Source organism: Epinephelus fuscoguttatus, linkage group LG3 (assembly GCF_011397635.1).
Source record: "Epinephelus fuscoguttatus linkage group LG3, E.fuscoguttatus.final_Chr_v1".
NCBI lineage: Eukaryota > Metazoa > Chordata > Actinopteri > Perciformes > Serranidae > Epinephelus > Epinephelus fuscoguttatus.
The window spans coordinates 18,998,099-19,022,534 of NC_064754.1; the positions used below are offsets into that span (position 1 = coordinate 18,998,099).

Sequence of the window (24,436 nt, forward strand, 5' to 3'; positions counted from 1 at the left end):
CTGGTGCAGAAACACATGTGGGCACTGACACCAAATAGAGCCTTTACAGATGAGTTTACATAATGAAAACGCTGGGATATTTATAAAATAGGTCATTTAAATGACTGCAATCAGTCATTGCTTGATCATAGGAATTACACATAAGCCTATTAACAAAATAAAACACAAGATATGCCTGTAAAAGTTTAATATCCGGTTGAAAAATCACAATTTTTGTCTTTCTCGCCTATTAATCAGAAATACTCCCCTTATGTGTAAAACATTACACAAGTCAACAAACCAGAGCAGCATCAGATTAAGATAAAAATAATGTAGTCTCCTGTGGGACCTCTGTGCACGTCAGTATAATTAAAAACAAGGCTGCAGTTGTGTGTTTGGATGTTTCAGTGGTGGGGTTACCCTGCTGTTTACATTTGTACTCAAACCTGTAGCTTAAATTTCATGTAATTGAGTTTCAAAGAAGAAGAGCTTTTGTTTGTGTCTGTTATCAGCTCCATAATGCAGCTATTTCTTTTGTTGACACATTATCATATCCACAAAGAGAAAAGAAATAGCTGCGGATCAAAGCTAATAGAAATGTAAGCAATGCAGCACCACTTAAGGTTTTATTAGAAAATAGTAATAATAAAGTTATGTAATTTTTAAAAAATGCAAAAACTGTAATGCTTATTGTTGTTTTGTTCCTTGTCATTCTACCTCGGCAAATAATCTGTCAGCAGTGAAGCAGCAACAGGGTTAATTACAAATAAAAACAGCCCTAAAGGTGTCTGAACATCCATAAGCAAGGCAGTAATTATCACATATAGTAGGAGGACATAACCCCCCATTAACTTTCAAATAAGCAAAAAAAAAAAATCCCCCCATACATTGATAAAAAGTGATATAAATTATAGGTTTCGCAGCCGTCCATGCATGGAAAAACAGATTTCAAACCACTGTAAAAAAAATTCAGTTATTGAAACAAAAATCTGAAAATACACATATTGCATCTAGACAGCATGGAGATGTTGGTAATTTATTTTAACAATGATTGATTTGCTCCATAAGTGAAAAACTGATGTTTAAAATCGCCATTTTTACATTGACTCCAATTGTTCACATTAGAGCAAAATTCAAAATGCTGTCAAAAATTCAGTTTTTGAGATAAAATTCTGAAATTTGCCACACATCATCTACCATGACTCTAGAATTTTGTCATTTTTTCATGAACATTGAATATTTATTTAGCAAGAATTTGCATGTATATGTTTACAGTACCATTTACAGTCAAACATTTTGATGCACTGTAGGTCCAGTTTTTGATAAATCAAAAATCTGAGAAATGTAGTTTGTGTAGGACAGTCTGAAGATGCTCTGTAGCAAGTTTGGTGTCAATTGAGCAAAAATTGTGGGAGGAGATAGGTTTAAGAAGTTTTACAGTTTTTGAAAAGAAAAACAGAGTGATGAACTTCATAATTTTTGATAGGTTTAAATGTACAAAAGTTTCTTCAGTATTGGGGCTACAGTTTGATGAACGTTGTGAAGTTGTAGCACGTATGGTTGATTTGTTATGAATTTTCAAAGTTTTGAACTTTAGACGCTTGCTGTAGCGCCACCATCAGGACTATTGGCTTGAGTTTACAGCTGAGGATATCTGGCATGAGACTGGACCTTTGTGCAAAGTTTGGTGAGTTTTCACCCATGGGAAGTATGATTTCCTCAGAAGAAGAAAGAAGAAGAATACCTAGGATTACAATAGTGTCCTGGCAGCTTAGCTGCCCGGACCCTAACATCAACAACAACTATGACAGCTAAACACAAACCACTGTGCTAAACAATCATTTATTATAAACAAAATTCAAAGATATTCAGGGCAACAGCAGCTCAGTAGGGACTTGGCTTGGGCACCATAGGGTCGCCGGCTCAAGTCCCAGCACTTACCAAGTATGGAGCGTGGACTGTTAGCTGGAGAGGTGCCAGTTTGCCTCCTGATCACTTCTGAGGTGCCCTTGAGCAAGACACTGGACCCCCAACTGCTTGGGAAGCCTGTCCAAGGCAGCCTCCTCGCTCTGACATCTCTCCATTTAATGCATGTATAGGTCCTGTTTGTGCATGTGTGTGTATTTCGGGCCCTGAATTTCCCCTTAGGGATTAATAAAGTATATCTTCGTCTTCTTTAAATTGCTATTATTATTACTACTGGTTTTAGTATTACAGTGTACTGCAGTGGTTTGTCCAAGTGGTGTTGCCGTACCCCAAGAGAACACAGCCCGCATATTCAACTAATGATAATGTCTCAATGGCATTATATATATCAGACATAGTCAACAGATAGTCTGAGTAAAGTGTCAGCAATTTATGCTGTGCTGCGTGTGTTATTTATGTAGACAGTGGTAGCTTTTACAATTGCGTATTCGTATAGTATACTGTATAGTCGTACTTGCTTATGATAAATGATATATTATAGTGGTAAATGAGTTGAGGGGGACGACCCCCAGACCCCCTCCGGTGGATTTGGTCCTCTCCCCCATGTTGATTCCATGGCTACAGCCTTGTCCATAAGTCACCAGGTTCTCTTTCCTCCATAAGCAGGTCTAAAAACAGTTAAAATGTTGTCGTGGTCTTACATCAGCCGGTGTGGTGGTCACAATGCAGATTGTGGAGGCTCATGTTTCAGTGTTTCTGAACAAGTAGATACAACAGCAGTACATAGTGTGGGAATTAATCTAATTGAGTGTTTATTTGGCTGCTTTATTCACAAGTTTCTGTCAGAATGAGGAAAAACTGCTCGACTTGTGTTTATGTGCTTTTTTGTTCGTGTTATGCGAGGGTGTAGTTTTAATTTCAACACTGCTGGGACACACATGGTTGTTTGGGGATCCTCAGCTAGAAAAAAATGAGTTTTTGCTCTCTGGTGAATTTTTATGCACCAATTTGTGGTATAAATGTCTTTAATTATGTCAACGTAAAAGTCCTTTGCTACTTTCATATTTTTATTGGTGGAGACAAATGCGCAGGCTCTAAATATGGAGGGGGAAGTAGTATCCCCTGCGAAATCTCCATCTATGATGTTATGCAGTTCTGCAGCACAAATGCACTACTTTTGAAGCATTAGCTGGCTTTTCTGCTTTTAAGCCTCGCTATAGCTGCACTGTGGATTTGTGTTAGCACATTTATATTTTACCTCTTCCTTTCCATCTGTCCTCAGACATTGTCCAGTTGCCAGTCAATGTCCAGCAGCACATGGCTGAGGCTGCCTTGTGGCTGATCCTGACCATGCTTTCAACTAACCGCTCTGGAGGTTGGTGGGGATGAAATGGATGGAGCCCATGGCCAGACCAGCGCACCAGCTCCCACCTCCAAGCATGTCCGGCCGCAGCAAGTCTCCCCCCAACTCTGGAGAAGGTAGAGGACATGATTCATCTGGCGTCCAACCAAATCAGTCATTTGGATTAGTGATGTAATGAAAACTGAGTCCAAGATGAACTGAATTTCCATCCAGGGTTGCTTATTATGCCTCTAGTGTCATGCAATAATAATCACATTTTGAATCAGACATTAAAGGAAATGCACTGAAGTAAACAGAATTTAACATGTTTGTATGTTTAGTATGTTTTAAATGGGTCATCCATGTTTTTGAAGTTACGTTAAGGCTCCACATGGAGTGTAAATTGCCTAAAAGGGCACACAGACATAGACTGACACCTTCTACATGTCATAACCTGAGGGGTTTTCTTTCTTTCTTTTTTTTTTTGTTTTAATCAGTTGCAGGCTCTAACTCCATGGCATGGGTGAAGATGTTCAAAAAACCTGGAGGAGGTCTGAAAAAATCCTACCAGCCTGGGAGCATGCTGTCTCTCGCGCTCACCAAAGGCCTGCTGAATGAGCCCGGGCAAAATAGCTGCTTCCTAAACAGCGCTGTGCAGGTGAAGAACCATTTTCCTCTAGAACCTCTAAATGGCTGAAAACATACTTGAATTAAAGGCAGGTGCTGTTAGCACCCAGGTGTCCGTAGCCAAAAATGCTACTGGGACCCAGAGTGTAAGAAGAATACATAGTTATTTATGCTTGGGTGTATGTATTCCTGGGCATCCTAGCAATGTCAAAATTGGCTACTAGCCTTAACCATGACCTCTTTGGCCTAACCCAGGGGTCAGCAACCTTGGCCATAAATTCCACCTTCACAAAAATGATAATGATCAGTTTTGGTGGACACTGCCAAGGAGGTATTGATTTAACTATATGTTTTTATTGAGGTTATAGTTTACAGTTGTGTTGGACTGGACTGCATTACATTAAAAGGTGTTACTAATGCTTTGCCTCATTTGCAAATATGAGGGGGGAAGAATATTACAAAGACATTTCAATACAGTGCAACATTACTAATGGCTCTAAATAAGCATTCATTGATATCTTTTACCACAAGGTTGCTCCTCTGCAGTGAGCTATTCATGATTACTGTATGTGCTGCTTTAACTTTGCAGCGTTGGTGATGAAGACACACACACTATTAAATTCTCTGTTTTCCTTGTTTGGATTTGGGAGACACAAGACAAGCGACCTCCACTGAGGTTTAGCAAAATTTAGAGGAAAAGGCGCCAGGTTGTAGACGTGTGATGCACATTTTAGTTGACAAAAAAAACAAAGATTTAATCTGTGTATAGGCTATGCATTTTTACAATCAGAGAATGTGAAATCACTTTAGGCCTAGAACAATGATGTATGAATATTAAAATGGTAAAAAAAAAAGACAAATCCACAGGGAGCCACTGTAGAGAAGCTAAAGAATCACATGTAGCTCCAGAGCCACAGGTTGCGTACCCCTGCCCTCACCCTAACCACCTCCGACCTCAATGTGTCAACATGATGAGCACTAGCCAATCACAAAGAGGGGGCCGTAGTAACACGTTGTAGGGGTGGGTATAAATAGCCAAATAGCTGCAGTGTAACTGTTCTCAGCTGGGTGCAAATAAACACTACATATATTTAAAATAACTTCACTTGACCAAAACCGTCTCAGTGGTCAAACAAACAAATCAGCACCTTCTCCTTAAAACATTTGGCACTCTTGTCTTATAGCTTTAAGACACTTCAGTGTAAAGGTGAATGAATCATGTTCTCGCCACTAGAGAGCAGAAGCACACTCCAAAACAAATTCAGCATCCTTCTCTTTTGGCGAACATTTTTGGAATCATTATCCTAGTGTTACGTAGTCAGTAGAAACAGCAACATGAGTGGAGTCCTTTTTGCCACCGGCCAACATTTGCTTATGTTTTTTTAATTATTTGGTCTGTCAGCTCCTGAATAAAATATCTGTCTCTAGCTCGATTTTATTTATATTTGTTTTTTCAGATTGTTTTGCTATTTTTATTGGCAGAGTCTTGATGACGTGTGTGAGCTGGATGTGTTTTTTTTAACGTGTGGGTTGGCGAGAGATGCTGGGACTCAGCCACATGGACCAGAAAACCAAAATAATGAGATGAAAATGACTAAAAGCTGAGAAAGGCTGCAGAGTTGAGTGTTAACTTTAAGTGGGTTTGGCAGCACTATCAACCTTTTGGTATTACACAGAGTAATTTCATTCAATGGTTATATCAAAATTTTGTTTTTAATGGACCTGATGCACCAGGCTGACTGTCAGCTGTTACTCAATGTCAGGCTGTCGGTGAGCGTCCCTCGCCCTAGTTTTTCATTGCTCTCTAGCGCACAGTAAATATCCTTTGTTTTTTTAACATAGTTGCGGTGCTAACGGGCTAATTCATCCTGTTGGTTTCCCTGTTTCCCTTTTTCAGTGACGGATACAGACTACCGCAGAACATATGTGCTAGTTGGCTGGTGGCTGTAGTCTTGGCGGTGTGTTCAAGTGCAGCTCTTTGGTGGAGGAGATATGAGGCGATGCATCAGTCGGCCTTTGTTGACGCTAGTTCTTTGACTTAAGTTTATTGTGCCTGGGCCTTAAGATGTTTGATTTGAGCTCATGAAATCCTTGAAATGAGTTAATGTGCGTGTCTCTATTTTGATGTTTTTGCTGTTGTTAAACCTTCACAGGTGCTTTGGCAGCTGGACATCTTCAGGAGAAGTTTGAGGCAGCTCTCAGGTCACTTCTGTCTCGGTGATGCCTGCATTTTCTGTGCTTTAAAGGTTTGTATGTCTCTGCACTTTGAGCTAAACCTGGCATTATTTGAAGTATGGTTAAAGATATATCTCATTACTCGTTGATACTGGTTTTAAAATTATTATTATTGAGTAGCTGATCATTGTTTTTCCTCTCCAGAGTATCTTCAGCCAGTTCCAGCAGAGCCGAGAGCGTGTGCTGCCCTCCGACAGCCTGCGTAACGCCCTAGCCGAAACTTTTAAGGATGAGCAGCGCTTCCAACTTGGCCTGATGGATGATGCTGCTGAGTGCTTCGTACGTTGACACTGTGTCTTTTAGCGTTAAATCAAAGTAACATCCAGTGGAAGACCTTTCCGCAGTAACTGTGTATTAAATAATGTTATGGTACTTCCTCTTCCCCTGTGACACTGAAGGTAAGAAGCAGAGGCCACTGACAAAAGGTCCTGTGTAATCACCTGATTTATCTTCCACTGTATGTTAATTCTGAATTCTGGCCTCTTGCTTTGTAGCATATTTAAAGGGACACCAATTTTCAACCAGCTTTGTATCAGAATAATGCAGGTATTATGTATAAATTAACTGTTTTAAACTTCTCTCCGTCTAACCAGTACCCAGATCCCTCTGCTCAGTCAGTAGATTTTCACTGGCTCGAGGGCTGTTGCTCGAACTACAGATTGCACTTCCTCATTTTGTATGCCCGCTGCAACCTTGGACATAAATAGTTTTGAAGTGGCTCTCCCTCTCTTCAACTAAGACTAAACTCAGATCAAACTGTAAAACTCTACTGGTCTGATCAAATATAAACCAAGATTCTGTTACTGTTTTGCCTATATTTTGCCCAGTGTTCTCAGAAACATATTTTAGAGCACTGTTTAGCTGTAACTTGAGAGTTTGTGAACAGGAAGTTGGCCCGATACTGTTTCCTGTATTGTGGAAACAGGTGCTGAAAATATTGAGCTCAAACGGTAAAACTAAGCAGTGTTGGTAACACGTGAACGAAGATTCTGTCACTGCATTGTCTATTCCTCACCTTATCAGAAATATATTTTGGCTAACTGTTTAACTATAATTCAAGATCATTTTTTACCATGTGGCTACTATATATTTTTGGATGGGCAGCTCCAGTGGCACAAGGAAGTTACAGTGGGCCCCAGCGCGCACCATTATGATGGGCCCTAGTGCACACTATCATGCACATATCGTCTTGAGACTTGACATTGGATAATATCAACATACATATTACCCAGCAATCCTCATTGCATATCTGTATATGACAAAAATACCTAAGAAATTATTAATTTAATTTAACAATTTTAATAGCTGATTTTTAGATATAGAATAAGCATATTATTTTGTTATAGATGCTACTGACTATTTTACAAAAAAAGAAAAAACCTGACAGAGGTGGGTTTGCCTCTTTGAAGGGTATATATAGCAAATCACATTGTTTTTAATTTAATGAGAGTTCTTTTTTGAACCTGGGCATATTTTCAAGGTGGCAGTCACTCATAAGGATCCATTCTCCACCCAACCCCTCTGTCTCTATGGGCCCCCCACCTCACAGGCCCCAGTGCAACTGCACTGCCTGCTCTGTCTATATTTACAGCCCTGGGCAGCTCACGATTTGTCACCTACCAGCAGGAGCGTTTATTGGTGCCGTGTTGCCCCTGTGCATTCTGGTAGTCGAAGGTTTTCTACCTCTTGAGCAAAAACAAATGCCACAGTCTGTTTCATCTGCTTTCTCTGCTCATATAGCACCAATTTCAAAAGTATTTGCGTCTCTCTACTGCATAGACGGCCCAGTTTAGTGAAGAGATCGTCACTTCTTTCACATTCACTTTTGTGTTTGATCTTTGTCATGGTAGATTGTTTGTACAGTTGTTGTATAGTTGTTTATAGAGGGCACATGGTGCATGGTAACTCTGTGTTTATTGAACTCATGGGGGGAAAAGTAGAGACCTCAGTAGTTCAGTATGACTTCACATCACAAGCTATGAAAAAGGGACTCCATTTTAAAATCTACAGCCGTTTTGAGTCCAAATCTAACTGAATAATATGTTGATATTTTAAGTGTGTCACATATATGTTTGTGTGTGTTTAACTGATTAATTTACAGGTTGTAAGGAAATAATGCCGTGCAGCATGTTTGTTTGCATTGTTTAAATGTTACATTTGTTCTTATCTCTTACACATTAGGAGAACATCCTGGAGAGAATTCATCTACACATCGTCTCAGACACTGCAACTGATGCTTGTTCATCCAAATCCTGCATCACCCACCAGAAGTTTGCAATGATGCTTTATGAGCAGGTAACTAAGTTATTTGATGCTGTCATTTTATCTGCTAAAAGAACAAGATTTGAACAATAATGTGAGGTACATAGGGGCAATCACTGTGAAGTGGAATAATACTAAAGGGGCAATCACTGTGAAGTAGAATAATACTAAAGGAAATCCTCTCACATCTGCTCTGATTGTTAGAGTCATTGTTAACTGGTCACAGGAATGTGCACAGGTCTTTAGTAAAACTGAGCATGAAATGTAGTCTTAAAACTTACTTACAGTATTTCTTTTGCAGTTTGTGTGTCGCTGCTGTGGTGCGTCTTCAGACCCACACCCATTCACAGAGTTCGTACATTACGTGTCAACCACTGCTTTATGGTGAGTGCTTGATTTAGTGCCATGGCTTTAAAAAATGGGATACAAAAATCAGGCCACAGTGTTAATCCTGATTTAAATGTCAAAGTATTAAATATGGTTACTAGAAAATTAGTGATTGCAATTGTAAGCATCTTAGATCAATTTCCTTCCTGTCCTTTAGCAGCCTCACTTAAACATCCAGTGCTGATTATTATCAATGTGTCTATCTTTAAATATTCTCGAATCACTTAAAGCTAAATGAACGTTTTGTCTCATTTTTTGCATTTCTACAAGCTTAATGATAGTTCTGTCATCTTGAGGTGAACAGAAAAAATGCAAAGTGACCCTGCTTGGTTAACCAGTGATGTGTGGTGAGCCACATATAGTATATTTTCAAAGACTAGTCACGGGCCAGTAATAATCAGTCTGTTGGCCACAGTTTGCACCCACACAGGACTTTGGATGTGCCTGCATTAGACCAAGCAGTGCTAACAAAATGTAAACAAACCGCAAGTCTACCATTGTTGTTGTTATCGCTTCTGGCTCATATGCATTACATAAAGCAGATAAAGCAGATGTCCACACAGATAAACAGTAACTGAACATTAGAAAGCAGTTTAAAAGATCTCTGTTTTAGTGACTTAAAACTCCATTTGTGTGTGGACAAGAGGCCAAAACATAAAGGATATTATTGGTTTTTAAAAATAGCTGTGTATGTGTAGACAGGGCCTAACTATCACCTCAATAATAAACATATGGTTGAATTAACACTTTTCTGACAGTGTCAAAATATGTGCATATCCAAATTTAAACCATGTCATATTGATTTCCAGAGTGCAGTTTCTGTCTGTTACAGATGCACAAAAGTTGTGGTGACAAAGTGTACCCCAAAACTTCCCTAAAACTTTAAAAGCATAATCCCAGTTAAACACCTAGGCCCTTTTACTACCCTGGTGTGGCTACATATTTTGACGGGTTGTTGACTACCTCAGATTATGTGTCCATTCCTCAATGACCCTCTAAGTTATTCATATTCCTTTAGTCTACACGGGTCATCAGATCAAAAGAATCAAAAGGGTTTGTTAATACAAGTTGTTAGTATTGTTTTAACAGGATTTAGTGGGCGTGTGCCGTAATCCTCGAGTGCTGTAACTCAGTCTCTCTGTGATGCTCTGTCTGTCGGAGCTAGATCACATGAATGATTCATAACTGATATATTATCTGAAGCCTCATTTTTAAACAAGTAATGTTCATACGGGTTTAAATAAACAATTTGATTGTACTTCCATCTTTGCTGAGCAACAGATTTGTGTGAAAGGAATTGAAGTCCTGTCCCATGTGGACGCCTGTCCCAAATATAGGCCTGTTGATTTCAGCGATTTAACCCTTTGAAACCTGACAGCAAATTAGCCTGATTTCCTTTAAAAACACGGGAAGCTGGCAATGAGCAATGAAAGAAGAGATGACCAAAAAATTTAGCAAGATATTAGTATGAGGAAAAATAAACACAAGAAAATTAGTTTTAAAAAAAAAGTGTTTAAACATAATGATAATTCTGAAACATGATTTTAAAATGTAAAAAATAATTATTATAAATAAAGTTTTCCCTTGCTTTTTCCTACTTTCTCCTATTTTTAAAAATAATTTTCTAAATATTATTATTATTTTTATAATTTGTGGGTCATTTCTTATAAAGTTGCTCATTGCCTTTTTTCCCATGTTTTTGAAAAAAATTACACCAATTTGCTTAGGGTTCAGTGATTCAAGCAAATAATAGCCCAGGCTATTGATAGAAGTTTTATGGTATCCACTGAGTGAAAAATATAATACATTTGTATTTGGGACCAACTTTCATCTGTTGATTCAGTCTCTGTTTTTATGCATAGCCAACAGGTTGATCGCATGTTGGGGAAGAACGAGCGGCTCAGGTCAGACATGTTTGGAGAATTGCTGCAGGCAGCAAACAACACAGGTGGTGACCTCCGAAGCTGCCCGGTAAGTGATTTATTGTCACTGCTCATTTCAATGTAACAAATCAGACAACTTTACAACTTAGTTGCTCAGTACCTCTCCCTGTTCTGCTGCTTTGTCAAAACAACTGAATTCAACCATAACTAAAGTAAACGCTAACACGTAACACGGACACAAAGATGATTGTTGCAGCTATGCAGAGTACACTCTGTGCTTTCTGCTGTGACTCTGCACTTGAAGTGGCCAGAAGGAGACGGTGCCAGACTAGTGTTAGGATATAAATAGCAGTAAGGGGGTATACTGTTTTTCTCTCATCTGTATTTGTTACCGCTGTCTTCCTCCTCAGTGTGCATCAGTTGTGTGAAGCTGAGTGCTCTGTTCCCTTAACCCATTATTCTTCCCTAAAAAATGTGAGCTGTAGCACAGGTATAATGATACTGATGTGCAGACTGTCTGATTCTTTTTTTCGTCTTTGCAACAGTCCTTACCATGAAGCAAGAAGTCACAAGTTTTATTTCAGTTTTGTCTGTGTGTGTATGACAGAGATAAAGTCGCAACCTAGTGCTAACATTTGGGGAAATGTGCTCATTTATTTATCGCTGAGATTTAAAAACAAAGCTGCACATTTTATATCTTCCCCCCGTGTCTGCTCGGCTGCTTTCTGTCTTGTTAGTTTTGTTTTATTTATTTCGTGTAAAGCACTCTGTAACGGTGTTCCTCACTGCGTTCTGCCTTTTGATTTTGTTCCTGTATCTTAGCTTTTTTGTGTGTGTGTGTGTGTGTGTGTGTGTTTGTCGTATCAGTGTATCTTGTTACTAATGAACTTATCACAGACACATCCAAGAGTTGTTCACGCTTATAAAAAACAAGCTGTCAGTTTTGACTTAATTGGGCCAAGCTAATGTTTGCCAAGAAACAGAAATAGAAAGGCTCAAACTCGCTGCTCCTTGAAATGTCTCACTTTCTATTACTACACATCTTAAATACAGACATACCATTTGAATATAAAGCAGATTATGAAGTGTTGTGACACTGGCTTGTTGTCTTTGTGCTAAGATACATGTAGGCTGAATACAGAAGCCTACCTCTGTAATGAACACACATTGAAACTGACTTGAAATCCGTATTTTGTTTCCCCAACAGTCCCTGTAAAGGAACTGCTCTGAGAAAGTTCTTGTACTGTTGACGTAGGCTGAACTGCACCAACAAGGATTAACTTCTTTTAAGCCTGATTAAATCATGGTTAGAGTTTAGATTATGTTGCACCAAACGTAAAAAAAAACGAGCGTAAAACTGAGAAATATTAAGTTAAACTTGTCTTTAAATGTCAGTTTAGTTCTTACTCTAAATCTAGATTAAATTTAATTCTGCTGCACCAAAACTTTAAACTGTGATCCAGGGTTAACTTTAAACCTGCAGTTGCAGAGATTTAACTTTTACAGTGGCTGTCTTTTTGAGTTCCTCGAAGAACATTGAGAGACAGACTCAACCCACTTGACTTTAATGATGATGATGAATTCTTGTAAAGATACCGGTCTCTTTTTTTTTCACTGTGCTGTTGTCCCTTTTTTTTGTCCTCTATGATTTAGCAACATTGCTTCATTAAATCAGCCAGCAAGTTTTTCTCAAAGGAGGTAAAATTTGATCCTCTCTGCCGAAGTACCGAACAACAATGTGAAGTATATTGTTGCACAGTTACCCCCAATTCAACATTAATTTTTGATGGTGCAACTGCGCTCTGCTTAATTTTAAATCTAGATTTACTGATTTTAAACCTGATTTGAATAAACTCTGATTTGAGCTAAATTAATCCTTGTTGGTGCATCCCAGCCTTAATGTTTTCCATGTATGTACATTGTTATTAATGTGGACCACCATATGTTTTCCTTCATATTTTGCAGAGCGACTGTGGTCAGAGTATCAAGATCCGCCGTGTGCTCATGAACTGTCCAGAGATCGTCACTATTGGATTCGTGTGGGATGCCGAGCAGTCCGACCTCACAGACGATGTCATTCGGTCACTTGGCCCACGTTTGAACCTGTGTGGGGTAAGCAGAGATGGAAAGTAACTAAGTGCATTTACTCAAGCACTGTACTTAAGTATAATGGACTTTAGTAGTAGAAGTATTTTCATTTTATGCTAGTTTACACTTCACTACATGTCAGAGGCACATATTGTACATTAACTTCACTACATCTATTTGGCCATGTTAGTTGGGGGACTTTCCAGAACCAGGTTATTAATAAAAAATATAAATCAGCTAATGAATTATGATGTATTTTATACACCACTTCTGTATGAGTCTATACATTGTTTTTTATGGAAAATCTTGCATAGTATATCTTCAAGTAAAAGATCTGAGACCTTCTTCTACCACTAGAGCTGGAGCAAATCAGGACCACGAAGTTATCTTGTAACTTTATTGTGTTATCCTTGTCGTCTTTCACAATGTATGACCTTTTATATTTTTGATGTCAAATAAATCAAATCCTCAACCAAAGAAAATAGATATTTTAGTCCTTTTTGCACAAAAAAAAGTCACTCGTACAAAATGACAGTGATCCCAGCTGTCAGATATTGACTGATTTATTATTGTTGTCCAAACGCTAGTAATGATAAAGGTCAGTCTTTTTATATAAAGACTTCAGCAGCGTACCAAACACACTCACACTCACACAAAGAGTTTACTGTCAAAGGATTTAGCATCTGCCAAAGTGCAACACACAGAGATCAAACTTGTCTCATTTTGCTCTTTTTCAGCTTTTCAACCGCGTCACTGATGAAAACGCCAAACGCAGCGAGCTTCATCTGGTGGGAATGATCTGTTTTTCGAGTAAACATTACTCAGCCTTCGCCTATCACACCAAATCTTCAAAATGGATGTTTTTCGATGATGCTACTGTAAAGGAGGTCAGGAGCGCTACACTATTAATCCGCTTTATCCCAGTTCAAACGTCTCTGACCTGTTACTGTGTGTTACATGCTCTTATATCACACTTTGCTCTGCCCAGATTGGATCCAAGTGGAAAGATGTTGCCTCTAAATGTATCAGGGGACATTTCCAGCCGCTTCTTTTATTTTACACCAACCCTGAGGGATCTCCAGTGTCTAATGAAGATGCACCGAGACAAACCACCATGTGTCCTCGGTACAAAGCCCAAATAAATGGTGACGTGACAGGTAAGACAATCCTCTGATTATCAGCACACCTGAACCTCACACTTCTAACAGGCAATCAAAAGGTGTTTATTAAAAAATGTTTGAAAAATGAATATAGTTGGGGCGTTGGTGGCTTAGTGGTAGAGCAGGCGCCCCATGTACAAAACTGTTGCCACAGCAGCCTGGGTTCAAGTCCAGCCTGTGGCCCTTTGCTGCATGTCATCCCCCCTCTCTCTCCCCCCTTCACAGTCAACTCAACTCACACTCACTACTACTGTGTCCACTTAAAATCCACTCTGTGGCCAGTTTATTCATTATTGTCTTACATCAGGACACTTCCTCGTGCATTGCTGTTCACTGTAAACAAACCTTATCATGGATTAAACTGCTTAGACCAAAGGCAGTTGCAAAAACAAAAAGTAAATTAATGTCTCACTACTGTTTGTCAAAAGCTTTGGACTGCATGCATGACATGACACAGCAGCAACAAAATCAGATTCAATTACATCGTTTTTCAAGGACTGAATCTAGAACTTGAGCCGAGTAAAGGCTGGCTGTGCAGTCAAGGAGAAGTCTGTTATTTTTCATAACACATGTCAGGGTGGATTAACTTGATTTCCCCAAGCCTGTATGCCTCTAATTAAAAGTAAAAGTAATTTTTGTATTTATTTTGAAAGCACTGCTATTTTTAATTAACTCCTCTGTCAGATGCACTTTCTTCGGCCACCTTGGGATAAAAATGACTTCACTATTCCGTCAAATAGTAAATCTGCAGTTAATAATATATACATATGTTCATTAAGAACAGTGATACAGTGATACTTTACATCGTGACTGTACGGTATATATACTCCAATCAAACTGAAATATTACCTGTAGCAATAGTACAGACACTTTCCACATGCACTCTACAATCAGAAACAAGTGCTGACCCACACTATGGCAGCTTACAACCCACTACCATAACAGAATTATAATAATGGCTCAGTCCAGATTACCCCAATTTTATCACCCTTATTATTATAGACAGAAATAAAGGTTGTGAACTGAAGTGTCATAAAATTATCCAATAAATTAACCCTTAACGGCCTGTGATCATGCCACCGTGATCAGATCACGTGACGTTTCAAAGCACCATAACAGACAGAGTAGGACACCTGTAACGCTGCTGTCAACTTTGTTTGAAAGTTGAAAGTTTGCTGATTTGAAACTCTCTTACAGTTGGGTTTTTTTTTTACGTTGATAGACCATGTAAAACCAGAGATATGATAGTTTTAATTTGATGATACAAAAATATTTATCCGTGCGTAAAATTGGGATGAGATGGGATGGGCAGGTGTTGTTTTCTGGAGTACACAAAAGGAAGTCCAAGAGTCTCAGTGACTACGGTTACATGTTCAAAATATTCCAGTTTTTGCACTTATTCCATAAATGACAATATTCTTACTGAGCTGTTTACATCGGTTAATGAAAATGAATATTCTGCTTATATTCTCATTCACATGCAGCCATGCATCCTCCAGTTAATGTACCCTAACATGTCACGTATCATGTCAAAGTATGGAAAAGTGGAACAGCTGATTTTTTTTTTCCACCGGTGGCTGACTTGTTTGACTGTGTGAACACAGTCTCCATCTTTCATTCTTTCTACCACCTTGTTGAAAACATTGGGGTTGCGATATTTATACATATCCAAAAACCTATCGATGTTGAAATCTGTCATAATGTTTAAAAGGAGATGTGTTTCTTCTTCAGACCAAAAATGTTGGCTTTTCTTTTGGGCATGCATCTCCACCTCACAGCCTTGCAAACTGCTGGCAAGTTGGTTTGTATACAACATATCCATGACAATGCACAGAGACAGCCATAGACAGGCAAGAGACCGTGTGCCGTAAACTGCCATAAGAACACAGATTGAGAGGCATTTTCTGAATGCGCTGTATGCATGTTCAAAGAATTCTCCTAAAACCTGAATACTACCAGCATATCCCACATGTCTTTATCGGAAAATGCGTTATTCAGAACAAGGTATAATTCGATATATCCAAATAGAATATGCTGTTTACATGATCTGTATCAAATCATATTTAGAATAACAGTGGAATATTAGTATGCATGGAAATCTACCCTGTGTAACACACATGATGGTGAGGTAACATAAGGCAGTCTTCAGATTTTGTACCTAATAAAATGAGGTATTAATGCAGTTGTGCGCACGTTCAGGATTGTTTTTCTCAAAGGTGCAAATTATATTCATATTATAATAGATTATTTGGGTTATAACAGAACTTCTCACTGAGATGAATGCAGTGAGTATTGTCTAATAACAGAGTATATTTGCTTCCAGACAGCAGTGTGTCTATATTCCATTTACTACTGATGATTAAGATCATGATAGGGATCATCATAGGTGATCAATTTCAATTTGTCTAATAATTTCATTTCCATACATCCTAATCTATGAGAGCATCTGAACATTTTTTTTATGAAAGTATCACTAAGTAAAATTAAACACCAAAACAATGTCAGCAGCTATGAGAATAATGATTTCACAAATTACAGTTATGGTTTGCTTTGGGATTGAGAGAGTGCTGTTAAACCGCAGGCAGAAAGATTGTCCAGCCCTGTGTGCTGGCTTGAACTTGACATGAGGATGATGCCTCTGTTGCATGCAGATTACCACCCACGCCTCCCTCCCTAATCCCTGCTCCTGTGGCCAAGCGCACTCCTGCTCCTGCTCCACGGGTCTCACTCCTCCCCTAGACATTTCCAATGTTTGCCTCCATTAATTTATCTGCTTTTTTTTTTGTTTTTTGTTTTTTTTTTGGCAATGAATCCTTGCCTGTTTAGATGGATTGTTGTGCTTTAGTGTGGTGCCCAGATACTTTGACTGGCATGGGACTGGATTCTTGTTTTTATGAAAATAAGCGTAAGTGACTGATATTTTTTGGTTGCCTTAGAGTGAGATATGGCTTCTTTATTAATCATTATTATATCTATTGCATCCATTACTTGCTCTTTTGTGAATTGAGTTTATGTTCAGGTTTACTGATGTGCTGTTTTATGCTCTGCAATAGGAGTTTATACTTTCTACACTTACAACTTAAACCAACAGAGACTACAGCCCAGCAGTGTTATACTGTATGTGTATTACAAAGCCTAAGAGTCTGTGTGTAACTGCAGGCAACATGATGAAGTGTGTACTGGTTAATTACATTTGCGTTGCGGGGCGTGTACTCCATTTAAATCTAATATTTGTTTTCAGTGGAACTACTTAAATGTCAGCATTAGGCTACATGATCAAATCTGGACGTCCATAATACTCCATCTTACTCACTGCTGTTATAACATCCAGCAGCCATGCACATGCACACAATCATGCTTCAGAGAGGCTTCTTATTGTACTGTTGCTATATTTTATATTTTGTTGACTTATATGGAACATCTTCTTCAAGGACATACAAATTAAATAAAAATCTAAGGAGGAAACAATGCTAACATGCAGACAGGAGGAGTTGAGGGATAAATGTGAAAGACAGTGCAGCTGTCGGGTGAATGTGCTGATTTAGAGGCAGATGTTCACAGCATCTCTTGTTTCTCACAGTGACCTGCTTGCCACAGAGGCAAAGAAACACCACAGGGTTTGCAAACGTGGCAGCAGTGGTGTATTTTATCATTGCTAATGATGCTCTGGCATCTGTTCGTTGGTGAGTGTGTTTTGTCTCTGTCCTTGTTTGCAGCAAAGATACAAGGCAGGAGTGTCAAATAGCTGAACTGGAATTTGCAGTGAATGAGTCAGAAATGACCCGGCTGGGTAGCTGACCCTGCTACATCAAGCTACACGCCTCCAGTACATAAGACAGTGTGAATCTGTCTTAGCCCAGCACAAGATGCAGGACTATTATGTTATGTTCTAACACCTCTGATAAGCCTCATATGTGGTAAAATAGCGTGCCGCACCTGCTGAACATTACTTATGTAAACAGTCATGTCACAACCTAATTGGTTGTTTATACCTCATTTGCTCCATGCAGGTAAATATAAAATATAAATCATAAATTAAAGGGAAGCTTCAGTATTTTTAACCTGGACTCTGTTTTTCTGTGCTTTTGTATCTAAGTGACCAATGGAGACAACTGTTTTTTAAATTGGTCCAGTATTGAGAAAGGCCGCAGGCCGTAGTGTAGCAGGCTATATTGATCCATTTACGACTAACAGTGCTTGTTTTTGTCACTGACAGGCTCTGATTGTTGTAAGAGGTGTGTGACTACATTATGAAAACGACCCTACAGAGAAATACAACATTTTTCCTCACTTTTCGCTGGTCTGTTTTTTATCGTGCCCTAGTGTCACTTAAGCAGAAGTCTCATTCTGAAATATCACATGTGGTAGCTTGTTGCAGAAAAAACTATGGTGGCTGAGATAGTGAGAGTTGGAGAGAGGTGAGGTGGGAAGGGTTTGTTTTGTTGGAGGTTAGTATTTCTTAAGATTTCTTAATGTCCTAGCTGTATATCTAGCTGACTTCAATAATGTGGACAAGTCTGCACGATTCCAAAACGAGACTTCTCCTTGAGCGAGAAACCATTTAATTTCTCTATAGGGTCTTTTCTGTAATGTTGTTAGAAACTTATAGTAACAGTTGGGGCCTGTCAGTGGCAAAAACAAGCACTTTTAAAGGACATAAAGTGACAGTGCACAACTGCCCGTAGGGATTGTATTGAAGCCTCTTGATACTGGACCAATTGAAAATAAATTTGTCTCCATTAGTCCCTTAGACACAAAAAAATAGAAAAATAGAGTCCAGGCTTAAAAATACTTCAGTTTCCCTTTAAATAAACATCCACAAGCAGCCACTCATCTGCCTTTTCAATGTTTTTCTCCTCAGTGAAACATCCCCTTGGCAGTCCAAACAAATTCCAGGAACCTTTCATGGAAAATTTGCAGAGGCCGAGTGAAACATCGAAGAAGGACAGAGGGCATCGGAAAACGGACCCATCACAACACAAAGGTAGAGCATTGTGTCTGCGTCATAGGACACACTGATAATAGAGAGACAAAAGCAAAGACATACAGAGGCAAGCCAGAGTAGGTAACTCCTGTACGTCAGAGCATGTTAATCAACAATCCATGTTTTCTATCTCTAGAGATGGCACATGCAAGATCTTCGTCTCCTCCAGAGAATGGACCAAGGCCCTCTGTGGACCAAAAATCAAAAAGCTATCCACGCACTGAGAAGTCATCAAACCATTCAAGCAGAGGATCTCATGAGCCACGAGGACAGTCGTTCAGTACGCAGGGTGGTGGGCACAGTCGGAGGAACAACTCTTCCCCAAGTCGCTATGATCAGGACAGCAGCCAGGAGCAATGGGAAAAAGGTGGCAGCGAAGGAAACCGCAATAAATCTAAGTCCACTTGGAGGCCCATTCGAGAGGTGTTAAATGTTGACACCGTGCTGAATGAACTGGAGCAGCGCCGGCAACAGCAACACGACAGCCCGCGGCACAGTAAGCCTTCATCCCAGGAAAGAGTGCACGCTGAACAAAGCCGAGAGCGCGAGCGGGAACACGTACGAGCCAGGGAGGATCGGAAGCAGAAGTGTCTAATGACGATTTATGAGGATGAACAGCGGCATGAGACCGAGAGCCACAGCTCTGTGGAGTCAGAGAGCAGGGCCAACCAACAGAGGGGCAGCAGGCTGAAAGGTGGCCCCAAGACACTGCTGCGGAGTGATACCTGGACCATCCAAAGGACAGAGTCTGGCTACGAGAGCAGCGATAGACTCAGCAGTGGCTCCACCAATCCCGACTCACCTGGTGTTGATGGCTTTATTGTTAAAGACCAGAGGTCAACACCAGAGGCGCAGCTGCAAAGGTAAGAAATAACTGCATCTTGTCTTGAAGGACAAATGAAGGTATTACATTCAAGAAGTGGTAACAGCCTGAGTTATAGGGTCACAATTTTTCAAGACAATAGTCAGCTGCCCATATGAACACTGAAACTGGGTCTGCTTCCTTTGACCAGTCCTAAAGTTCATACTGGCCATTAAAGAGTAACTAAACCCCAGAGTTTTGGCTGAAGTGCCTCTACCCTGGAAATTCAAAAATACCTGTAGAACTTGGAAAAAGTATCAGCATGGGCAAGGCTGGGAGAGGAGAGTTGTTCCTGTTGTGGAGTTGGTTGGTGACGAAAGCTGCTACCACATACATCACCTGCCACCAGATCAGCCAGTCGCATTTAATATTCAACTGCAGTAGCTGAGTTTTAACCAGTAGAGGGCGGTTGCTATGCATATTTATAACGCTGTGTAGAACTCAAATATTTTGCACTGAAATGTTAGCCTGAGTGTCAGACTGAAGCTCCCAGAACCTTCAGTCTGACATGGCTTCCATTGAAGGCGATTTACAAGGGGGAGGGAGTTTGATTTTTCCCTAACCAATCAGTAGAGATTAACGACTCACCCAGAATCTGATGTCATTAGTATCCATGCCTCGGGGGTGCCGAAAATAAGCAAGCTTTTCACTTTTGCACAGAACAAGGACTGTGGATTTCCTCCCCAATCACTTTCATAGAGTACATTAGGAAGGGATCTTTGGATGGTCAGAATGAACAGGACGAACGATTTAAGGAAGCACAACCAGTGTCAGTGTACATTTGGGCACCTGACTATTGTTTCAAGATGAAGTTCACATGGACAGATATTTTTGTGAACTGGCTTTTTCCCCTCCTTCATTCTTAAAAAAAAAAAAAAAAAAATCCAGTCCAAACAAGCACTGTTATAAAAAATTTATGTCAGAAAAAAAATACAAAGACAATTGAAGCGTGGTCAAGAACATGCCAAGAGCAGGCCAAACCAACAGGCGGCAATATAATATATGTTGTATATATATGTATATATAATATATAATATCGTAGCCTTAAAGCCATACAAACAAGAAGGGTTTGCCTATCGGCAGCCTGAAAAAAGCTGTAAGCAATCCATTACCCATACGACTATACTACATAGTATGGCAGAAAAAAAATTAGTATGTCCCAAGACATAGTATGTCCTATGCAGTATGTCAAAAATACCAGGATGTTCTACTACATCTGGTCCAATTTTGCATTATGTAAGTCAGCATGCTTTTCTGGCTGTTCTGACCCACAATCCTCTGCACGGTGAAAGACACATCACAGCGACTTCTTTTTAGAAGTCGCAATGATGGATGACAGTGCATTCAGGTGACCAATGACCAGTCAATTAGTAATAATACGGATATTAATCATTTAACTGAATAAAATAATCGTAAAGATAACCAACAACAAACAGCCTGTATAGCCTATTTAATTTTACTATTGTGAATATTATATGTTAGAATCTACAATGTATGCAGTTATTACTTATGGCAATATAACAACATCAGAGCTGTCCGGGTTGACCTCTGTACATGGATACATGAGTAAGAGATACGTGAGAAAGAGGGTCAGAGTTCAGGGTGTAACGTTATGAGAAGGTAGCATGTCCTGTGCACACTGCATGCAGCAGTACATACATTTTTAGGACAGCTTGATTACCTACTTAAAGTAAAAAGAAAAAGTATGCGATTATTCTGAACACACCCAAAGAAGCTGTTACCAGAGGACTAACTGGGGTGGTGACCTTTTAATTTACTTAATTGTACTCATATGTGTAAACATGTAAAAAGTCCTGTTAGTGACGTTAGACTGAAACATAGACGCTTTTTAAATAAGATAATGTAACACACCACACCCTGCACCACAAAGGAGACAAAGTTGTGTGTGTGTTGCCTTCTTCTCATCTTGTACTAGCAAGGGTAGAGCCAGCACTATTTTAGTCACTAAGCTATTTTTTAGTGACCTATAATGCTGTTTGTGTGTTGACGGAAGGCCAACACACATTAAAAAAAAGAGCTCTGTTTACAAAAACAGTGTCTTTGTGGACTAGGCTTCAGACAGACATTAATGATTGAATTTCCTTTAAAAGTTCATTTCCATGAAAATTTGTCAGAAACCCTTTAATTCATGAAAGAAAACCTTGTTGGTTCATGAGGTTCATATTAGCAACAGTCCAGGTTTATTTGTTGATCTGTCCCATAAATAGCCTTTCCCATCCAGTAATTAGTCATTGGCTCCACCACATGGAAATAATAAAACTATTTTTATGTAATTAAAGATGACCACAGACTGCATGCTTTCCAACCAGTTCTCAGTACAAGTCCTTCAGTACATTTTTCCACCAGTGTGCTATTTTGAGATTCATGATATTTGATGACGCTGCCATGTGTGCATCATCACTCGGAAATACTTTTGATTTCTGTGGAAACTAGGCTAACGCTGGACTGCAAGAGGACACACTTGTTCCCATGACATTAACTTTCAAATAACTCGTACTTTACATAATGTCAGTGCATCAGGAAGAAAGGTGAAACCACACTATTGAAACAAACCTGCAATTTTTTATGATCTCTGCACAGATTATTAAATCCTTCCCCAGCAAACATCACACCTTGCACAGTTGTTTTAGTCACTTTTTTATTACTGTCCATGAAGATAAACATTTGTGGGTGGAGAATTTTCTTGAACGCTGCATGCAAATGGCAACATCTTATTAAAAATGTGCTCCTGAAATGGACTGAATGCCACAGAAGGTAAAAGTATTTCCCTTAAAATTAAGAATATAGTCAATAAATGATAAATGTCAGAGGTGTTATTAGTATTAAATTGGGATTTAGTGGTGGTTACTAGTTGCAGCTGTGTGTTTGTGCCTCACTTGTCTGCATTTATCCAAAAAAAAAAAAAAAAATTGCACTTAAGGTGACTGTAAGATGAAGTGGTACCAGGAACTACTGATGATAGTAGATCTCTTAGATTATGTATATACATTCATGTCTGATTATCACAATTAGATATCTAAATTAAAGTTTTTTAAGGTTCACGCTGCTTTTTTTGGGGTATTTGAAGAAGGTCTGGGCAATATCAAGGTATTACGGTAAAGCAGGGTATTAAGAAATTCGAAGATATGACTTTTAGTATGGTCAAAATTAGACACTTCTCTTTCTATCAAACTGATACAGAGATGCTGTATTGAGGTAATGAAGTGCACAGGATGCGCCACCAGAGGTCAGTGTCTGCTGGGCAGCTGAGTTGAGAAAGATGCCGACTGCGAGTGGTGGGGTTAAAGTTACAGGACAAGGGGGTGCAATATTTTCATACATAACTCTGTGAATTAAAGATGTATGCCAACCAAACTAGAGCTGATTATTGTTGAAACAGTGGACAAACTAACTAAGATGGTTTTGGTGAGTTTTGTTTTATTTCTGTGGAGACCAAGTGAGGTGGATTTTATGTTGCATTTACAAGGCAATTCAACTAGAAACAGAAACTGTGTTGTATTTTCCTACTTGATAAGTAAAATAGGTGTAAGTATATCTCCTGTCTTAACATTTTGTGAGATTTTTTAGAATTAATTTTATTAGATTTAAAAGCTAGGAAAGCTAAGAGGCAGTGGCAGTGGCGGTGGCAGCAGTGGGGACAGGTGTACACATACCTGTGCAAATGTGCTGGCAATCATCATTTGTTAGACTGACAGCTGCAGTTTGGAACATTTAAACACATTGCCCAACTCTAACGGCTAAACAGTGTCAAACATGCTACATTGACTTCTATGGCCAGCAGCTCAGCTTTTACAGATAAAACTCCGTCATGTAACTGGTAAAATGTCAGAAAGGTAAGGTATGAAAAAATAGATTCTGCCCGAGCCTAATTCGAATCCAGTTGGACCTAAGCAGCAGACAATGAATTTGAAATGCCTTCATGTCTGTCATTCTGCCAGTGTAAGAAAGACCAGACCATGAAAGTTTGTTCCTTTGTTTGTTGCTATGCTGACTGCTTTTTTCAAAATACTAATTGACTGATCTTGGAAACAGGATTGATTGAAAATGTGCTTAGAATAATTGTAGTCTTTTATTTTCAGTCTGCTGCACCAAAAAGGAGGCGATGCCAAATCAAGTATAATGTCCTCACCTTCACACAATGGTAAGTTCCAAGATTTTTAAGGGCTTATTTTATAGTGTTCATACTGTAATCAATTAGCAAATATATGGTTTATTTATTATGTTAAATTAATAATTGAAGGCAGTGTTTGTATTAAGCCATTATTTGTTTACACTAAAAGTAACATGATGTGACAATTAAAACATGAAAAAGAGCATAAAAGAACGTGTCAGGGTTGTATATGTATGTATATCTTACATCTAATCTGCAGTACTTCCAGATGACTCACAGGGAAGATAATAACGTAGTCATTCAGTGTAGATCAGATTTGTAAATGTAAGATTTACACACACCAGTTTTCTGTCAGTGCAAAACGTGTTGGGCATTTATGCACTTTGTACATAATTCAATAAGCGTGAGAAAGATTACTACTTTCTTTCTTCCTCTATGTTTCTGTTAGTGTAACAGATGAAGTGTGAGCTGATAATGTGAGAGTAATTGAAGATTGATTTTTGAGCTTGGACTGGCTCCTTTAACCTCTTAACCCAGTCAGCCCTGCACAGGCATTAATCTGATGATAA

At 39.1% G+C, this 24,436-nt stretch overlaps 1 protein-coding gene across 1 annotated transcript in view; it reads left to right on the forward strand.

Moving 5' to 3' along the window:
• usp53b (ubiquitin specific peptidase 53b) overlaps positions 1 to 24,436 on the forward strand; it is a 33,401-nt gene that overhangs the window by 753 nt on the left and 8,212 nt on the right. The window contains exons 2-14 of the mRNA XM_049572193.1: positions 3,188 to 3,384; positions 3,745 to 3,905; positions 6,028 to 6,120; positions 6,254 to 6,388; positions 8,291 to 8,404; positions 8,673 to 8,755; positions 10,621 to 10,729; positions 12,607 to 12,753; positions 13,467 to 13,616; positions 13,718 to 13,886; positions 18,751 to 18,873; positions 19,010 to 19,736; positions 23,836 to 23,897. Of these exons, the coding sequence (XP_049428150.1) occupies positions 3,291 to 3,384; positions 3,745 to 3,905; positions 6,028 to 6,120; positions 6,254 to 6,388; positions 8,291 to 8,404; positions 8,673 to 8,755; positions 10,621 to 10,729; positions 12,607 to 12,753; positions 13,467 to 13,616; positions 13,718 to 13,886; positions 18,751 to 18,873; positions 19,010 to 19,736; positions 23,836 to 23,897 (2,167 nt within the window). The 5' untranslated portion in view covers positions 3,188 to 3,290. The remainder of the gene's footprint in view (positions 1 to 3,187; positions 3,385 to 3,744; positions 3,906 to 6,027; positions 6,121 to 6,253; positions 6,389 to 8,290; positions 8,405 to 8,672; positions 8,756 to 10,620; positions 10,730 to 12,606; positions 12,754 to 13,466; positions 13,617 to 13,717; positions 13,887 to 18,750; positions 18,874 to 19,009; positions 19,737 to 23,835; positions 23,898 to 24,436) is intronic.